The sequence below is a fragment of the Jatropha curcas genome, chromosome 7 (genome assembly GCF_041381405.1).
Source record: "Jatropha curcas cultivar XTBG-Jc1 chromosome 7, XTBG_Jcur_1.0, whole genome shotgun sequence".
In the NCBI taxonomy this organism is placed as follows: Eukaryota; Viridiplantae; Streptophyta; class Magnoliopsida; order Malpighiales; family Euphorbiaceae; genus Jatropha; species Jatropha curcas.
In genome coordinates, this window is record NC_143157.1 from 21,929,903 (window position 1) to 21,949,860 (window position 19,958).

Here is a 19,958-nt window from a genome sequence, read left to right on the forward strand (position 1 = left end):
ACTCTTTCATTCTCATTTGCCTCTTTATTTTTGGGGAGATGCAATTCTTACAGCTGTTTACATCATCAATAGGACTATTTTACAAAATCAGTCTCCTTATCAACTTTTGTTTGACAAAGTTCCTAGTTATACTCATTTTAAGTCATTTGGGTGCCTTTATTATGCTGTTAATCTTGTCAATCATAGAAAAAAATTTGACTCTAGGTCTAGGAGATGCATATTTCTAGGTTACTCTAATACTGTCAAGGGTTACAAGCTTTATGATTTGGACACTAACACAACTTTTCTTTCAAGAGATGTTCAATTTTTTGAGCATTCTTTTCCTTTTCACAAATGCATTTCATCTACATCAAGTCAAGTTGTTCCAACACTTTCTCATGATCTTGTTTCTTCTTTTGATTCCTTTCCTTCAATTGTTCCCACTTCTCCTACTCCTGAACCAGTAATTCCTACTGTTGATTCTCAATCTAATATTCCTTCTCTTGAACCCCCACAACCTGAAAATACTTCCCAATTCCTGATTCCAATTCTCATTCTTCTACCATACCTCTTAAGAGATCATCTCGGCTTACTAGACCACCAACATATCTTCATGATTACCATTTATCACTCTTACCTTAGAAACCATCTGCTTCTTTCATTTCCAACTCTTGTACCTCTTATCCCATTCAAAATCATCTTTCATACCATAAATTGTCTCCATCATACAAACATTTCATTCTTTCCATTCAAACTACACTAGAACCAAAATCTTTTCAACAAGCTATTCAATCTGTTCACTGGCAGCAAGCAATGCAAGTTGAACTTGATGCTTTGCAGGCTAATAATACTTGGAGTGTTGTGTCTTTACCTAAAGGGAAACTTCCTATAGGCTGTAAATGGGTGTATAAGGTGAAATTCAATTCTGATGGGACTATAGAGAGGTATAAGGCTAGGTTAGTAGCCAAAGGTTGTAATCAAAGGGAGGGTTTTGATTTTCAAGAAACCTTTAGTACGTTTGCAAAACATACCGCTGTTAGAGTATTTTTAGCTTTAGCAGCTATTAAGGGCTGGTTTCTTTCTCAACTTGACATAAATAATGCATTTCTTAACTAGGATTTAGAGGAAGAAGTCTATATGGACCTGTCTCAAGGTTACCATATTCAGGGGAGATTAAAGATGAATATGGTGATCAATTGAAGGGACATAAGGGCAGATTAGTTTGTAAGTTGCAAAAGTCCTTATTTGGGCTTAAGCAAGCCTCTAGACAGTGGAACCTGAAGTTTACGAGTGTCTTATGAAGTTGGGATTCAAACAGTCAAAAGCAGATTACTCTTTGTTTACAAAGAATTCATGTAATGGGTTCATTGCTTTACTTGTCTATGTAGATGATGTGGCAATAGCAAGTAATAGTGATCAATTGATTAGGGAATTTAAACAAGAATTGAATTTGCATTTTAAGTTGAAAGACCTTAGTAATTTGAAATATTTCTTGGGGTTAGAAGTTGCAAGACCTAAGGCTGTTATTTCAGTTTGCCAAAAGGAAATACACCCTAGAGTTGTTAGAGGAATATGGACAAAGGAGCTAAACCATGTAGAACTCCTATTGAAGTGAATCATAGAATGGTAAATATTGAAGAAGGTTTAATGGCAGATTCAACTGAATATAGGCAATTGGTAGGGAAACTTATGTAATTAACAATAACCAGACTTGATATATGCTATGCAATCCATGTACTTACACAGTTTATGGACAAGCCTGCTGACATTCATATGGCTGCAGCACATAGGGGTCTGAGATACCTGAGAATTGTCCTGGTCAAGGTATATTTATTTCTGCAGAATCAGATTTACAATTAGAAGCTTACACAGACAGTGATTGGGGAAGTTGTAATGAAACAAGGAGATTTTTGACTAGTTTCTGCATCTTTCTTGGAAAGATTATAATCATTTGGAAGTCAAAGAAACAAAATGTAGTTTCCAGAAGTTCAGCAGAGGCAGAATATAGAGCAATGGTTATAACTACTTGTGAAATAATGTGGGTTCTCTATCTTTTAGAAGATTTTGATTTAAGGCATAATGGACCTACAATTCTATATTGTGACAGTATTTCAGCTTTACATATATCGAAGAATCCTGCATCTCATGAAAGAACAAAGCACATTGAACTTGATTGCCATTTTATGAGAGAGAAGATTCAAGCACAAGTGATAAAGCCAGAGTACATCAAGTCACAACAACAAACAACAGACATTTTTACTAAGGCTTTGCAGCCTTATCAACATGAATTTCTGTTAACCAAGATGAACATACAAAATTTGTATGCACATTTTGAGGGGGAGTGTAAAGAGACTAAATAAATTTATTTATTGTATTTTTCTATTATTGTAAATAGTAAATGTAATTAGTTAGATAAAAAGTAAATATCCTTACCTAAAGGATATATATATGTACAGTTGTAAAGAGACAAAAGAGTTACGCAACATATTTTTCAATACAGAAGTAATTTGCTCCTTTCATCTTTTTCTCTCTCTCTCTCAAACTAACACTTTCCTTAAAGAACAACAAGCAACATTCATCAGACAAGAGGCTGAATAGCCCAGAAGGCAATTGCTCTAATCGCAGCAGGGCACGGGATTTTTCAATCACCTCCAGTCCACAAATGGTTGTCGCCTTAGAAACGGAAGCCACAAGTTGTTGACATTCTCTAATCTCAAGACTTGTTAAAGAAGATAGGTAACTCGGAAGGGCTTTTGTTAGGTTTGGACACATCCTTATGCAAAGCTGTTGGAGGAGAGGGAAAGCTTCACCTTCATTTTTGTCTAAATCAGAAATCCACTCACGCCATAACGCCATTTTTTGGAAAATTAAAGTTTCAAGCGACCTAAATGGATTTTTTATGGACCCATAGAACTCAGGACCAATAATCTCTATCCCATCAAATTCTTCGATAAGGAGGAATCTTAAAGAGGCTAACTGCCCTAGTGGTGGCAAGAAGGAACAGTTTTTGCATCCAGAAAGCATCAACTCCACCAGATCTGAGAATGAAGATTCTCCTACCCAATTTGGAAATCTTGTACCCCCATAGCCCGTAATTGAAAGGCCTTCTACTTTCTTGTGGGGCTGTAATTGCTCAAGTACGCCTCTTTCATGCAACGAATCTTTACAACTACCATTCCACGTCAACTTTAACTTTTTAAGCTGTTCTTTATCCTTCAAATTGGCTTCCAAAGCATCTTCATACACCACAACGTATTGGAGATTATAAATGTCAAGTGTTCCTTGAATGTGTTGAAGATTGCCTAACTCTTTAATCCTAGACCCACCATGTTCTCCCAAAACAAAGTTGGTCAATATTTGGAGATTTTTTAATTTACCCATTTGCGGTGGCATCTCTTTCAAATTTGTTTTTCTAATATCAAGATGACACATATTGAGCAATTTTCCTAAGGTTGATGGCAACTGAACAAAGTTTCTGCACCTATGCAAGATTAAAGTTTGCAAGTTATACAAACTGCCCAAACTTTCAGGTAATCTTTCTAGCGATGCTCCAGAGAGATTCAAATATCTTAGATGCTTCAAATCACCAATAGAATCAGTCAATCTAATTATGTTACCATACTGAGTTAAAGATAGCACTCGCAAGTACTCAAGTTTCGGTAATAAATCATGTACTACCTCATCACTTATTGTAGACGGCAGCCACCTCTTTGATAATGAGTGCTCCATTGGTAAAAAGGTACGCAGAAATCTAGCTTCACAAATATACCCAAATTTCCTAGAGGTGTCATTTCTTGTTCTTACATATGAAAAATGGCGAGTTTTTTTAGCTACAGTGCACGGATTCTCACCCTCTAACCAGAAGCAAAATTCTTTGCCAACAAATTTCGCTAAATCACTGATAAGGTCATGCATAACAAAGCATGATTGATGGCCATTTGATTCTTGAAAAAATGATCTTGAAACAAGATCATCAAAGTATGCACCACCGACTTCCATATCCTTATTTCCATGAGACTGTACTATAAAGCCCTCAGCCATCCATAAAAGAACCAATTCCTTCTTCTTAAATTCATAATCCTTGGGAAATAATGAACAATAAGCAAAACATCGTTTCAGATGTGACGGAAGGTACTGATAACTTAATCTTAAAGCTGGAAGAATGTCACCTTTAGATAAAAACCACATTTTGCTCGTCAATATCTTCTTCCATTCATTGATGTCTCTGTTGGAGCGCAAGACACCACCCAATGTTTTTACAGCTAAGGGCAAACCTTTGCACATTTCTACTATTTTTCTACCAATTTCTTCTAATTGTGGATGTGAAACGGAATTTCCGCCATCAAATGCATGTCTTGCAAATAGAAACCAACAATCATCATTCATCAATTCTTTTAAATGATAACTTGGAAAAGTTTGCACAAGGGATGCCACGCTCTCATTGCGTGTTGTAACAATGATCTTACTTCCTTGAGCCCCAAATTTTAAAGGTCTTAACAAAATATCCCAATCAGCATGTTTTTCATTCCAAACATCATCTAGAACAAGAAAAAATCTATTCTCCTTTAATCTCTCTTTCAGATCAAGTTGAAGCTGATTTAGATTCCTTGAATCACAAATCTTTCCAGTAACTTCTTCAATAACATCTTTAGTTATCTTGGAAACGTTGAATTCTTCAGAAACAAAAACCCAAGCTTTGATATCGAACCACTGCTGCGCCCTGCTGTCATTATAAACAAGTTGAGCAAGTGTGGTTTTACCAATCCCGCCCATACCCACAATAGGAATTACACCTAACTCACTCCCATTTGACAAAACCAACTCCATTATAGCTTCCTTATCATCATCTCTACCATAAACACCAAATTCATTAACAAGACAAGTTGTGGGAGTTTTCTGCAATGATGGGTTTTCTCCAATACCCTCTTTAAGACCAAAGGCATCCTTTAGTTTAACTAAGTATTCAAGCCTATCAAGAATTTCAACCAATTTTTCTTCTAACTGCAAACCCTTCTTAAATGGATTAAAAGAAGAGATAAACCTGAACGCCTGATTAATACTCGTTTGAGAAGGATCTTCCAGTTCCAATCGCAGAGCTTCACAAGTAATTTCGTCGAACAAGTCATCTGCATCATAGACAGCATCTTTAAGCTCATCAAGCCATTTCTTTATAGCTGGATTAGAAATCTGCTTCTCCTCTGCATCATCAAGAAAGCCATTAACACAAATCATAGTTGCGTTTAGTTTCTTTAGTAGCCCATTGTTCAGTTTTTTAGCCTTAAAGAAGCCGACAAACTTGGGAGAAGTCATTCTATCAAACAAAACTTGAAGGAAAGCAGAGAGAAATGATCCTCCTACCAAAGCACCAGCCATGAAAAATACAGTGAAAAGAAAAAGAAAAGCAACCAAAGTAGAGAGAGGAGAGGAGGAGGAAAAAGCAATAAGTGAGAGAAATTTGACTTTGTATTTCTTTGTTGCCGTTGTTTGATTTGGAGATTACGTGTAAAGAAAAAAAAACGATTTTTAGTTTACTTTTGAAAAAGGAAAACTTTTTTTTAGTTCAGTCCACAAGAAGCTGGCAGAGCTTTAGCCATTGGACTACATCCATCTATCCTACCTAAACAGTAAGCCATTCCTGAAATTTGACCAAATTTACCATTTCATCAGGTCGTTTTCAAGCTTCGATTTAGTTTGGTTTTAATCAACTTAGGTTCTTTTAATTTTTCATACGAAAAATAAAACCTAATCAAAATGAGAAAAAGTTCCAAATTTACAAATCAAACTGAATTGAATTTTTAAATAATTTAATTCAATTCTTCAATTAAAATTGAAGAATACTATTAGCCCTATACCTTGTTAGATGGACTCACTCCGGAATCATAGCATTAACAGATGTTATCGTGGAGGAATAAACTTCGATCAATCAGGCGGATGATCAACGTTTTTACCATCAGGCCACCACCTTTGATGATCCCGAATATTTAAACTGCAAAAGTAATTATTTCATGCTTTTGCTTTTAAATTCAACTACGATAAACTACTGTTTTCAGGAAATTAAATGAAAATAAGAAAGAAGCTAGAGCTGAATTGCTTGGTACTATGACCATATCAAGAAGAAGTGTACCACTAAGCTACTAGGAGTATACATTAATTTCTATAATGGATAAAAATTAAGTCAAAAGATTATATAATTTGGTAAAAAATATGGATTTATTAAAATGATTATGTCAAGCAATCGCATGTAGACATTATATTTTTATGTATTATATGTTCTTTAATTAATTAAGGATTATTCATTTAAATACTGAATTAATGAAATTTGAATAAATATAAAATTGTTATGAGACTATATTGGCCTGTAAGGAAATTATATTTTTGTTATAATTATGAGATTCTTACTATTCCATAGAAATGTTGAGAGATATTCTATTCATGTTGGAAAATGATTAAATTTAGAGTTATTTACACTGCTACACATTATATCCATTCCTTTATAAAAGGTCAAATGCATATAAAGTCAAATGCATAAATATACTCTTATACTTTATAGAAAAAATCTCTGACATCCTAAACTTTGCGAGTGACCTATTATGTCTATGAAGTTATGAATTTTACTAATATTATATCCCTTTCCATACTAATAATAATTTTTTTTTTTGGTGTTTTTATTATTGATGTGCAAGATATTCACTTAATATGTGATTAGTATGAGATATTCACCCTTAAATATGGTTTTAAAAAATTGATGACTTAGTTTGATTTTGGAAAATTTAGGTGCCCTTTATTTTTGCTTAAATTTTTTGTTTTTTTAAAATAAAAAAATTTGTTTGTTTAAACTTTTTTAATTTTTTTCTTTACCTTTACTATTGTTAAAACAAAAAATAAATTTTATGAAATCACAAATAGTGGCTTACGTAATCGTGTTTTCTGTTTTTAATTCTACATTCTTTTATTTTTTATTTTTATAAGATTTATCCTTATTAAGGTATTATTATTTCTCTATCTATACAAATTTAATGTTATTTATTTATGCAAAAAATACAAGTAGATAGTTTTATTTTTTTATTAAAATTATATATTTTTTCTATCTCTTCTCTATTTAGTATTGTTTTTATATTTATTATTATTTTTTAATGTCATTTGGTATTATTTATTTATTATAATACTTGGATATTATATTTTTATTAAATTAATTGTATACATAATATCAATAGTTATTGTATTTGAAATTTAAAAATTAAATTGTGAAATATTTTTAATTATTTTGTTCCAAATTTTAAATTTTTAAAATTTTTATTATTAATTAATGCTTTAACATATTTGATAATTGAAAAAAATTTTCATGAATCAAAAGAAAAGAAATAATGATTTTAGAAAAAAAAAATCAATTTAAAAAAAATAATAATCAAAAATTAAAAATTGCTTCATATTTCTGATAAATAAAAAATTAAAAATAAACAATTATAACAAACGATGCCTTAAATGATCCTTTGGTGCGGTTGCTGTTTTGACAAAATCATCCAAACTGAACGAAACACACACACACATATGTATTTGAATTTTAAATGATAAATAATTCAAAGGTAAAGTAATATTTAGTCCATGAGCTATTGTGAAATTCACCATCCATCCTTAATCCAAAGTTTATTTATCTTATTCGTCCTACATTCAGATTCAAACTAATTAAATTATTTATTAATAAAAGGTGACAGTTAACAATATTATCGTGAAGTCTAATAGTCTGAGATTCTAATCAATCGAGACATCATTTTGCATGGTTAGATAGCAATCTTTACTCATATGAACAAATATACCGATATAAATATATTTGGATAATAACTTTTTGCTCGAAAACAAATCATATATTTTGTTCTATCTGTATGTTTTTAATCCCCTACAACTTGCTCCTTCTGAAGATGGTGAGCTCATTCACTATTCTTCTTCAATGAAATGTTTAAGAACATAACAGAAATACAAGAACATAACAGTAATTTGCCCTAATTAATGGTGCAAAACAATGTGAAAATTAGGAAGAGAATGTACTGCTTTTTGTACATAAGTGAATTGCCTTCTTTGTCATTTTAATATATTTGGCCACCTAATTTGCTGCAAATGGAGTTTTTAGAGTTTAGCTTGATAGTGGTATAAGCACAAGAAGTTCAGGTGTTTCAGTTAAAAACAAAGAATTGCAAACTGTCACCTGTAACCTGAGCAATTGAATTGGAGAGACAGGATCAACTCCACCACATGCAATTCTGGTTTTCAGAATTTCAAATTGTTGATTATAGTCATGTGTGATTTGCTATAGGACAAGGAATGGAATGTATATTTCTTGGAATATGATGTTATAGGTATCTTTGTGTTTGAATACCTTTTGATTTATACTAAAATGGTGTATATTTTGAAATATTATGTTTAATCTAACAAACATAGTTTATTTTATTGGTAACCAACGCATTTTATTTATTAATTACTGCTGAATATATTTTTCTTTTTGTTTTCAAGAGCCCGTTTGGACAAATGAATTTTCTACAAAAATATATGAAATTCATTTGGAAATCCAAAATTGTGTTTGGAATGAAAAAATAATTACAAATTTAAATTATACGAATTGAATTCTATAGAATTGGGTATGCCTAACTCAAATTCTACTAAAATTAATGGAATTTATAAATAAATTTTACAAAATTAACTATTGAAATGTTTATTGACAAAATTGCATTTCACTATAATCTCAACTATTTTTATTTTTTTCTTTTTTATTTATTTTCTTTGGAAAATTCCAAACTATAACTTTTTTAATTCACTAATAACGTTAGTTATATTTTACTTTTTTTTTTCATTTTCAATTATTTTTGAAAAATTACAGACTAGTAATAACATTTTTTTTGTTAAGTTTAGTAATAATGTTAGTTATTATTATTATTATGAAATTATAAAAATTTAGTATCAACAATTATTTTCAAATGCAATTAAAAACAATAGTAACATTCTTTAATATTTTTTTTTAGTTTTCAAATTAATTAATTAAATTAACAATATTTTTTACATCAATTAACAATAATTATTGTTATGAATGTTACTATTTATATAATTAATTAACGTGGAATATTAGTGTACTTATTTATATGAAATTTATTATTTATATTTTAATAAAAAATGACAAGTTATTATATTGTACATTATAAATTAATTGGTGTTTGTTATTTATTTTTATTAAATTATTATGTCAAGAGTGTTATAAGAAATAAAAACAAATAAATTTTTATTTAAGAATTTATCACAAACATAATTGTCTAGAATTCAATTGAATTCCTTATTTTAAATTGTAGCATACCAAACATGACAAATTCATTTGCAAATGAATTTTTCTTGGATTTATTTACAAATAATTTTTTACAATTATAATTCATTTGCTCCAAATTGACTGTAAACGTCCATTCCAATTTCCAAGGGAAATCAAACAATAATGTTTCCAAAATTTCAATTGTTGATGGAGGAATATTCAAAAAAAAAAAAAAAAAAGAAATTTTTGGAGGAAATGAAACGTATACTATTGTTTGATGCATGCTTTAAATTCTTATACACAAATGAGTTTGCTAATCTTGTTCATATTTTTTTTTTTCAAAAAAACTATATATATATATATATATATATATATATATATATCACAAAAATAGAAAATTTGCACACCGTATATCTTTTTCTTTCTTTTTTTTAAGAGAACGATGACATTCATTATTTCTAGAAAAAATAATCTAACAATGAGTTAGAGATATCATGCCACATTTGTAAGATTGTGAATACTTACGTTTGACTTGTCTCCTAATTTATTTGAAATTTACATTATGCCTGGAGTTTAAGAATTAGATTATGCACACTGTATATCTTTGATTAGCATTTAGCACTGAGGAGCACGTACAATGTTCAATTATAAGTTGCTGTTTATATCTAATTAATTATTTTTTCAAATTCGTTTTAAGTAAATAATATTAAAAAATGTCCACATTCCAAATATATATTAAAAAAAAGTCTTGGAATTAAGGTAAAAAAAAATCATAGACAATAAAAGGAATATATGTATAATGACAGCAATTTGAAATTATTTAAAAGAGTTTGATTCTTTCTTGATACTTGCAATAGGTATCTAGACAGTTTACCTTGTAACAGTCCACAAATTTAATTAATTTCCGCTCACCCTTGAAGGCAAAGGAGGTTATCCAGAGGAAAACTTGCATCATAGAGGATTGAATCGATGACTTAAGCCATGATGATTAACCCCATAAGTGCTATTTTCCACTGAGTTACCCCATGTGAGTTAAAGAGTTTAATTCTTTATACTGAGGGAAAAAAAATGAAATACATTTAAAATTTATGGAGCTTATATTTATGGATAAAACATAAAATGCATGTATAATGGAATGAGTTGCTATTTAATCTCTTAGTTATAATCAAATACATTAATCATGATCATATTTTTAAATTTAATTGATAGACTCTTGGTTTAACTTTTATTACATTCCTTAATTAATTTTTTTATTTAATTTTTCTGTATTTTTTATTGAAGTAGGAAATTCGAAACTTGATCTAGCATTTAATTTTTATATTAATTATTAATTAAATGTCTTGATTATTTATACTAAATATATCCTGTTAATTACATGTCATGTAAAAAAGCACTTCAAAGATTTAGTCTATTAAGTTTATTTGGACCGAAATCTTCAATTATTAAATACCAGTGAAGCTTGCGGTGTAAACTTACAATGTTATCTAAAGCAAACTTGCAGGCGGAGACGAGATGAGAGTGCTTTCATCATATAGCATCTTCTACAATTTTGTCGAGTGAAGGGTCTAAAACTCTATTGCAGGTAGCAATTCTGCCCTCTTAAGGTTGGAGAAACAGATATGGTTACCTCGTTTAGTTTTGTAAAGAGATGTAGCGATGGATTTATAGGCAAATCTACATGCTTATTATTTCTCTGCTTCTTTCTCTATCTTTTTCTGAGAATAAAAATGGCAGATGGAAAAAAAGGATATGTCGTTTAATTAATTTATTAGAATTTAGAAAAAAAGTTCTAAAAACAAATTGCAATAAAATGATACTACAAATCTAGCATGTGGTGATGATGATGATTTGATTTTCGAGGCGGAGTCAGGAGGGTTTCTAGAAAATTTTCTCCTTTGATCCACCGATTGGAAAAAGGAGAGGGAGAAGGTGCCGCTGGGATAGAGGAAAAAATATTTTTGTCAATTCACTTTATTAGTGTTTTTAATCCACATGGCAGTCTACATGGCATCATATTTCGCGCACAATCAGCAATTAAAGAATAAAAAAATGGGACCCAGTCGTCCTGCAGTAATTTCCGGGCATGCAAATTTCACTCAGTTATTAAAAAATTAAAAATTTATTCACCAAAACCAAAATAAAAAATTTCGGAAATTCCACACACTAAAATCGCAATTATTCCGATGATAATTATATAAAAATTTTATTTGTGAATGAATTATAGATGGTATCTAAGTTCAAATGACAATTTTAGCCTTATTTCTTTTTCTTGTTTTCCATTTCTATTCAGCATTCAACTTCTAACTTGTATAGTGCTGATGACAAGTCGTTTTGGCACGAAAGGGCAACAGTTAATTAGTATTTATATCTCTGTAAGTTGCGTTTTAACCAGAAGCGACCGTAGCCTTATGCTTTTCCTTCTCTGAAAATTCAGTTTCTATTTCTCCGCTCGTTGTTTATATATTTATATCTCTACTTTTCTCCTCCTTCTGTTCTTCAATCTTCACCTGTTATTTCTTTTTCTTTTATAATTTTTTTCCAGTTTATTTTTATCTTGTTCTTTTCCTGTTTGATTTTTGCTTCTTGCAGGTCTTCAAAGATATTGACAAAGGAAAAAAAGGAAAACCCAAATGGGAAAATCCTCTTCTAGTAAAAAGAAACGATCAAAATATCCATCTCGGGTTAGTTCTTTCTCTCTCTCCCTCTGCTATTTGTTAATAGTCGTTTTAATTTTGGTTTTTGATTGTTGAGTTAATTTCATATTTGATCTATATATTTCAATGTAATACTCAATTTGACTTAGGGCTTTAATATGTATGGTTTTTATTTTTTAGGGTTAGAATTTTTGTAATCCATTACTCAATTGTACCTCTGATTGAATTTGAGCTATGAAGGACTGAACCTGTTGTTTGATTGGATGCGTTTTTATTAAAAAGGCTTTTTTTCTTTTGAGGCTTTGCCTGTGATCTTTTTTTCTTTTGAGGCTTTGCCTGTGATCTTAGTCTGAATTTTCTTTTCATGTATATGCACATTTCCGTTCTAATGCATAAGGGTAACAAGAAATTGCTGTAAGATATGAATCTTAAGATTCTGCCCATCGATGCTTCTCACTTTTTCGCATTTGTTTATTGAAAAAAAAATGGGGACAAGTGCTTATGATTTGAGTCAAAAGATCACATAAGTGTTTTAACTTCTGTTGAGAGATCCTATGGAACTTCCATTGTGGAACATAATTTACATAAAATGTAGATTGTGAATTTTTAGTAATCTTAATGTGATTTATTTATGTGCCCTAAACTGTATATTGCTTATTTAGGGTCGCACAAAGAAGAGAAGTAAGACCAAAAGTAGATCAAAAAAGCTCAGGCGCCGTAGTTATTCAGTTGGTTATTCTAGCGACAATTCAAGAAGTTCATTATCTGTTTCCTCCAGTTCTGAGGATAATAACAGAAGTAGAAGGTCTCGATCTCACACTCATAAGGATGTTAAGGGGACTAAAAGAAGGGCTTGTTCACCCTCCTCTAGCAGTGAGGAGTCTCATCGCGTGAGAAAGCAAAAAGGGTCAAGGAGGAATGATGATTACGAAGTGAGGAAGAAAAGTCTTAGGAAAAAGAGAAGGAAGAAGGCTCTGAAAGATGCAAGTATCAGTCCTAGGAGTAGTGGGTCATTGAGTTGTTCAACTTGTTGGAGTTCAAGTAGCAGTAGTGATGAGAGTGAACATGAAGGTCACAGGGGCAGGTCTCAAAGAAGAGATAACAATGTAAGAAAAATGAAGAATGTTAAAGTTGGAACTAAGAAGAGGAGATATAGGTCAAGAAGTTGTTCTTCTTGTAGTAGACAGAACGGAAGTAGGGATTGCCGGAGTGAGGAGAAAATAAGTAATGGGAACATTTCAAAGCGACTGAAATCAATTATTACTCTTAAGGAGGAGGATAAAGAGACAACAGAATTGGATAGGGATGAGCATAAAGAAGAGATGATATATGATCATGATGATTACCCATCTAGCAGAAGCAATGATAGTAATGAAGGGGGAAATAAGAATGTGTCAGCTCATCGATCACATGTTTCATTTGACAAGGAAAGGTCTATAGAGATTGAGAAAAGAGAAGATGCTTTTATTTGTGACACTAAAACCACCAAAGCCTCAGACAGTTGCAAGGACAGGGATGAAAAATATAGGAGAAGTGAAACTGCTTGTGATGGGGTTGGGACAAATTGTGTTATAGAGGAAAAGAATAATGAGATATCTGAGGCTGCCGGTGATGTGAATGATGATCATTTGGAGTCCATTTTACGACAAAAAGCTTTGGAAAATCTGAGAAGGTTCCGTGGAGGATTTCAGACAAATGCAAAATATGCTATTAATGACAAAGATCCAAATGATGGCACTTTGAAGTCATCATCCATCACGAGGGCTGAATTGAGACAAACGGAGTCCTCCAAGGATGATGGTGCTCAAGGAGTAAATGGAAATACTGCCCATTCTTGGCAAAAAAGCAAAAAGCTTCTTGATGGAAAGAATAGTGGCAATGGGTCTTTTTCTGCTAAGAACGTTGATCAGCTACCCAACCAAATTGCTGTTTCTGACAGGGAAAAGGTTAATCTGACTCTTGTCTCTGGTATCAACAAACCAAGGTTGGTTACGTCAGCGTTGAAGCAAGCATTATCAAATTCTGCAGCCACTCAGATGGAATTGCCTGCTTCACATGTATCTGTTAAGGCAAAACTTGTGACTGAGAATAGTGTGGACGAGCATAAGGCAATCTCTCTAAGTAGCGATAGCAATGGTGAAAAACTTAACAATACTTCTGGTTCTGTTTCTACTGATTTTTCATCAAGGGCCTCTGCGGGAGGAAATGGTAGCATGGATGGATTGGACGATGAAGGTAAGGAGGGTTCAAATTTTGAAAAGGACACCCCAAGGACAGTATGCTCCATGGCACCGCTGATCAGCAATACTGATGGTGACATAGCTACTGATGCCTCTGCTTCTACTTGTTCTGTGCCTTCTTCTAGACTCACATCAGTGGGAAGAGATTTGAGCTTGAATAAAGAGCATGATGACGGTAAGGAGAGTTCACAACTGGAACAGAAGACAATGTCTGTGATGCGGGGCGGGGAAATAGTGCAGGTAAGTTCTCTAGTCTTATATATTCTTAAATTAGTTTCGGAAACGCTTAGCTATGAACATTTTGCAAGTCATACACCAAGTCATTAACCATGTTTTTTCCTTCTCTTTCGCTCATTTTCCTTTCTTGGCCCAGGTGAGCTACAAGGTCTATATCCCTAAAAAGGCACCAGCTTTGGCTAGGAGGCAACTCAAGCGGTGATGTTTATGGTGATATATGGAAGATAAACTTTATTTGCGTTTTTTAAAGAACTACATAATACCTAACATAAGAAATGGGATATGAATTTCGATGGAAATGCTTTGGGAGTTTCATTTCATACAGCACCTGCACTAGTTAAAGGTGAAATGACATCGAAATGATTTGTTCCCGTGGCGCATTAACTTTATAAATTGTTATATTTTGTGTAGAGGACCTCTCCATAGCTACAAAAACCAATTAAGACGATCTTGTTTCCATTTTACCTATAATAGCAGTACGGAACGTTATGCAATGTGATGTGTATTAAACTATCCAAGCAGAAGGTGATAAATTGTATTCCTGCACTAAACACTAACCATAAATATGAAAAATATCATACAAAAAATTGGATGCGTTCCTTGCTCGAGTTGAATATACATCAAATATTGGATCTTAATATGTAGCATGAGCTTTGGAAAAACGAACATGAAAGTGTTATTTTTACAAAAAATATTCCAACAATAATACTTCTGAATCTCCTATCAGCTGTTGTCAAGATTACTTTTCTTTGTTCCAGTTACACAGCCCCAACCATCCATCTCTGACACTGTTATGTCTTCCAATAGCGCTGAATATCGATCCATGATATATGGAACCTGCATTTAAGACATAACAACACTCAATCAGGTTCAAGCACATAGTATGAACTCATATATCATGTTTGGTTTACTCATAAAACAAATTTTTATGTGTTAAATTTGGAAAAAAAAAAAATTACCTGTCTGATATGATAAAATAGCCATTCCCTTGTCTAAAATTTGTACCAAACTTGCGAATGGTCATTCTACATGGAACAGTCTTTTTATTCTTATCCTACTCTATGCTATTTTATGCTTCAAAAGGCCTAATATAAAAGATCTTGGGATAGCTACAAAGACTGAAACTGAGTCTATCTTAGCTATGCTTTATCATACCTGCTCAGATAGAATACCAGATACACCAACAACTGCACCAGGTTTAGCATAAGAAACTATATGAGCTGCCAATTCCAAAAGAGGATTCAGAAGTATATTAGCAATGACCACATCATATTTCTCTGTTTCAGAGATAGGTTCTGTTCCATAAGAGCTCTGCTCTTTGACAACTTCATCGGTCACTTCATCCATCAATGGAGAACAGGTCGTGTTAGGAACTAGGAGTAATTCCATTTTCTCAGGTTCTATATTGTTTAGAGCAGCATTATGACGTGCAGAGGAGATTGCTTGGGGATCTACATCAAGTCCAACTGACAGAGCAGCACCAAACTGCATTAACACTCAAATTGAAAATCAGAACTTGAGGATTAATTGGCATTGCAAAGAATCTTACTAGAATATGAAATCAGTATGTGTCATGGAAATTTATATAAATAACGCTAATAACTACAATTCCAAGAAGTCAGAATAACTCGTTGTCAATTTAATAGTCTCATTTTTTTTAGTATCATTAAAATTATATGCCCGTCATATAAGACAATCAGACTTGCATGCTAAAGCTAGATTGCTTTACTTATGCACCCATTACCATACTTTTCACCAAATCCCAGTAACAAAAATTACAGTAGCATGATCTTCAAAAACTACAAAATATGAACTAACAAAAACACAGCAAATATCTTTAAAGAACCTATAAGAAACTATCAACTTCCTGACACCCCATCTATTATGATCAATCACTTATGAAAAACCAACCTACTGTTCAATGTACATTGATAATAAACAAAAGAACAAGAGTTTTATGGATTTTGGATATAGTGATTCTAGTTCCACATACAACTATGGAGATTTAGTCAAGAAGAATAGGTCAACAATTTTACCATCAAAAGCTTATTCAATTGTCTCAATTACATGGATGTTTCCATGCAATTAGCTGCCTAGACAAAATTCTGAAGCAAATAATTATTTGCCTAATCATAGACAAGTTCATATCCCATAAGAATGCTCTGCATATCTGAAGTGTACAAGGCTAAGTAGACGCTTCCATATCCTCAATTACATATTAAATAATCAGCCTTCAGCTTTCAAAATTCTTACTTTCATTTCAAAAAATACAATTTTGAACTTCATCAACTGGAAGGATTTTCTTCAGGGCCTAAATCTCTTGAATAAATTTTATGGTATAAGTTCTTCTTTAAAAAAAAAAAATTCATAAGAGGGCATAGAGTTAAATGAAACAAGGCTACAAGAAAATTAATGAACAACAGCTTCATAAACTAACTGGTTACACATAAGCCAAATAAAATATATGCCACATTCAGAACTCAAAGGGCGAGTCTCTAATTTAGCTTCAAACCAAAGAATGAAATATTAAAGGAAAAAAAAAGTCGATACCTTAAGTGCTGCAATTGCAAGAATTCCAGAACCTGTGCCATAGTCCAAGAAAAGTTCTCCTCCTTTGATCAAACCTCGTAGAAGCAATAGGCACAACTTAGTAGTAGGGTGATCCCCAGTTCCAAATGCTAATCCAGGATTCAGAATTATATTCTTTGCTCTAACGTCCTGTGGGGATAAGCAAATATGAATAAACCAATCTATTGCTAGCCAATATAACTGTGTACACATTCCTTAACTAATGATTGCTCAGCTTATACCAATTGGAATTATATGTGCATCAAATATTCATGAGGTAACTTCAACTTTAATGTTTTGTCGTATGTTCATGTCCTTTGATGAGTCTCCGCTCATTCACAGACCTTTCAAGCAACAGGCAATTTAAAGCTCACCACTTTGTGCACAAACTCACAAGCAAATGCACATAAAAGCTTTATCTTTTGCTGAAGCAACAACGAATGCCTATATAAGTTGGCTAATGATTTTAATAGAATCTCTGAAGAGGAATTATTTTAGATAATCATACTGGGGGAGATCTCCACTCAGGCACAATCCACAGTCCTTCAGTGACTTCAACTGGATGAAATGATTCCTGTAGCAGATACAAAATTAATGTAAACTATATTAAATGAAAAGACAATAAATGTAATTAAAGCTTGTAATCATATTTCATTAGCAATTGCTTGCTGGAACAATGAGAGTGATCAATAATTTCTTGTAAATTCCTATGCTCATTCTGGCATGGGGAGTTCATAAAGGTAAGTTACACACTTGACATCCCAACAGCCCAAACAAGTATTTATTGCAAGGGCGCTTGAGGTCACAGGCTAATTCACAAGTCCTTCGACAGAAACTCCAACTTCCCTTGTTAGATGTGTTTAGAGACCCAAAAACAGGCACCCTTTATTAAGGCACAACAACATTGGAGAACAGTCCTCATCATGAGTGCCAATCAATGATAACAAGCTTAAATAAATTCAGATTAGTTCTTGCTAACCAAAATAGTTTGATATGAAGAATTATGCAGATATCTCAATCATGTACCATAATACCAGTTTATGCTTTTCTTTATACTTGCAGGCAAGAATGAACCAGGGAATATTGAGTTCAGTTGCTGGTTCGTTTAGTTTACAACCTTAATGAAGCTAATGAGAGGATATTAGAAAGACTTGTGTTGTCAAGAAAGATTTCAGCCGCGCATATACTTTATCTTTTTTTCCTTGTGGTACCTGCCTTGCAAAGAAATTAATGCTTTTCGCCCATGTCTTAAAAACCAAGGCAAGAGTATTGGTTAAAACCGGAGCTATTATGCTAGCTTAAGACCGCATTAACGCAGGTTCTAGAGTCTATGCAGGCAATTCATTGTTTCAAATTTCCGTTGCTGTTGTTTTATTCAGGAAAAAACTAGAAAGATACTAGCCAGCAAATAAATTGGGTACTAGTCTGCATAGGACAAATGTCTACGGGATTACCCACTTAATTGAACAAAGAATCAACAAAAATAAACTAATTAATTTTCATATTAGCCATTAACCAAAAATAATCAATAAGAAAGACGACAAATTAGAAGAAGCAAGATGATCATAACATCATCTATCACTGAATGAGCGCAAGAAAGAAAGAAAACCAACCTGAGTCTTTTGAATCCAATCACATTGCATCCCCTTTTTAACCTCATAATTAGGTATATCTTTCAAGCCTATGGAATCAGCAGCTTGTGAAAGGCTCACATCCACATCTTGGCATTCAGGAAATATAGATTCAATGCAAATCTACACCAAAAATTCCAGACAATTTATCCATTGCATCCAATTCCATACTTAAAAAAATAGTACATTAATAGTAATAAACAGAAAGTAGAAGGCACCTCATTAGACCTGTCACAGTCATCTTGTTCATCTATGCTAATAGAATTTGCACCAAAGCATAGAAGAGCTTCTGAAAGCATATCCTGGTAAGTTAAAAGACATTAAAGCCCTCAGACCAATTCTATCCAAATTTTCTTTCAAATATAACCAACAGAAAAAGAAAACGGACCAGAAAATTTAAAGAACTAAAAAAAAATCAATGCTCACAGCAACATCTTTTGGACAGCGAATGCGAACAGAAAGGTAAGCAGAGGAATCAGTAGCTGCAGAAGTGCAAGAACGAAGAAAAGAGTAAGAAGCTGTGGGATTAATCTTCGGAAAGAGCGAAGAATTGGATTTCGATTCATATCGACATGTGGGTTTAAATTTTGAGAGCGGAGATAGAGAGAATGAGCGATGAAGAAGGCCACGAGAGATAGTGTAGGATAGGTGTTTGAAGAAATGACTGTGTGACATTTCTTGCTTTGCTCTGATGTTGTCAGGACAAAGTGCCAAGGAGGGGACGGAAGAAACTGTTGGTTGGCGCGGAACAGTAAAATATGGCAATAGTTAATTTTAATTTTTAAAGTTAAGAAAATCAAAATAGTAAAAAAGAAAAAAAAATTAAATGATTTGTTATAAAATAAAGTCTTTTATTTTTCAAATTTGGTAATGCTTTCTTTCTAAGTTTTTTCTAACAAATTATTTCAAAATCTTGTTTATATATTCGGTAATATAAATATAACAAGAAGTGATAATTTTCTGACAAAAAAAAAAAAAACAGCAGAAATGATATGTGAATACTGTAAGGCTTTAGAAAATCTTAAATTGAATTTTCTTAACATGGATAACTAAAATTAACTTTAATTTTCCCAAATAAAATATGATTAAGAGAATTTAAGAAACTTTGATGGAAATTCTTTAAATTAATCATAATTAAACTAGTACTAACTTTAAACTATAAAATAAAAAAATAGTTTCAAATATTGAAATTAAACCATTATTTTTTTTCTTTAACAAATTTTTAAAAGTAATTATTTGACAAGTCACTTGGTGTGATTTAAATTTAACCAAATCAATGTGAATTAAATAAATTAAATTTTTTTAATATAAAAATTACACTAATATATTAGTGCTTGAATCAAATCAAACTAAATCGACTTTG

At 32.2% G+C, this 19,958-nt stretch overlaps 3 protein-coding genes across 3 annotated transcripts; 1 reads left to right on the forward strand and 2 right to left on the reverse strand.

Annotated features, from left to right (window-relative positions):
• Window positions 1–2,323: 2,323 nt before the first annotated feature.
• On the reverse strand, window positions 2,324–5,523 carry LOC105637510 (putative disease resistance RPP13-like protein 1). Its single transcript, XM_012220989.4, has one exon. The coding sequence runs from the start codon at window positions 5,350–5,352 to the stop codon at window positions 2,455–2,457; it is 2,898 nt and encodes a 965-aa protein (XP_012076379.3). The 5' UTR covers window positions 5,353–5,523; the 3' UTR covers window positions 2,324–2,454.
• A 6,125-nt stretch (window positions 5,524–11,648) lies between these two features.
• Window positions 11,649–14,890, forward strand: LOC105637531 (transcriptional regulator ATRX-like protein). The gene is made up of 3 exons (XM_012221012.4): window positions 11,649–11,946; window positions 12,582–14,399; window positions 14,533–14,890. Exons 1-3 carry the CDS (start codon window positions 11,896–11,898, stop codon window positions 14,596–14,598), a joined length of 1,935 nt encoding a protein of 644 aa, XP_012076402.1. The 5' UTR covers window positions 11,649–11,895; the 3' UTR covers window positions 14,599–14,890.
• Window positions 14,891–14,950: 60 nt separating this feature from the next.
• LOC105637521 (ribosomal protein L11 methyltransferase-like protein) lies at window positions 14,951–19,355 on the reverse strand. The gene is made up of 7 exons (XM_012221001.4): window positions 19,022–19,355; window positions 18,814–18,897; window positions 18,578–18,718; window positions 17,473–17,538; window positions 16,947–17,114; window positions 15,552–15,881; window positions 14,951–15,233 (listed from the first exon to the last, which is right to left on the reverse strand). Exons 1-7 carry the CDS (start codon window positions 19,268–19,270, stop codon window positions 15,120–15,122), a joined length of 1,152 nt encoding a protein of 383 aa, XP_012076391.1. The 5' UTR covers window positions 19,271–19,355; the 3' UTR covers window positions 14,951–15,119.
• Window positions 19,356–19,958: the final 603 nt, after the last annotated feature.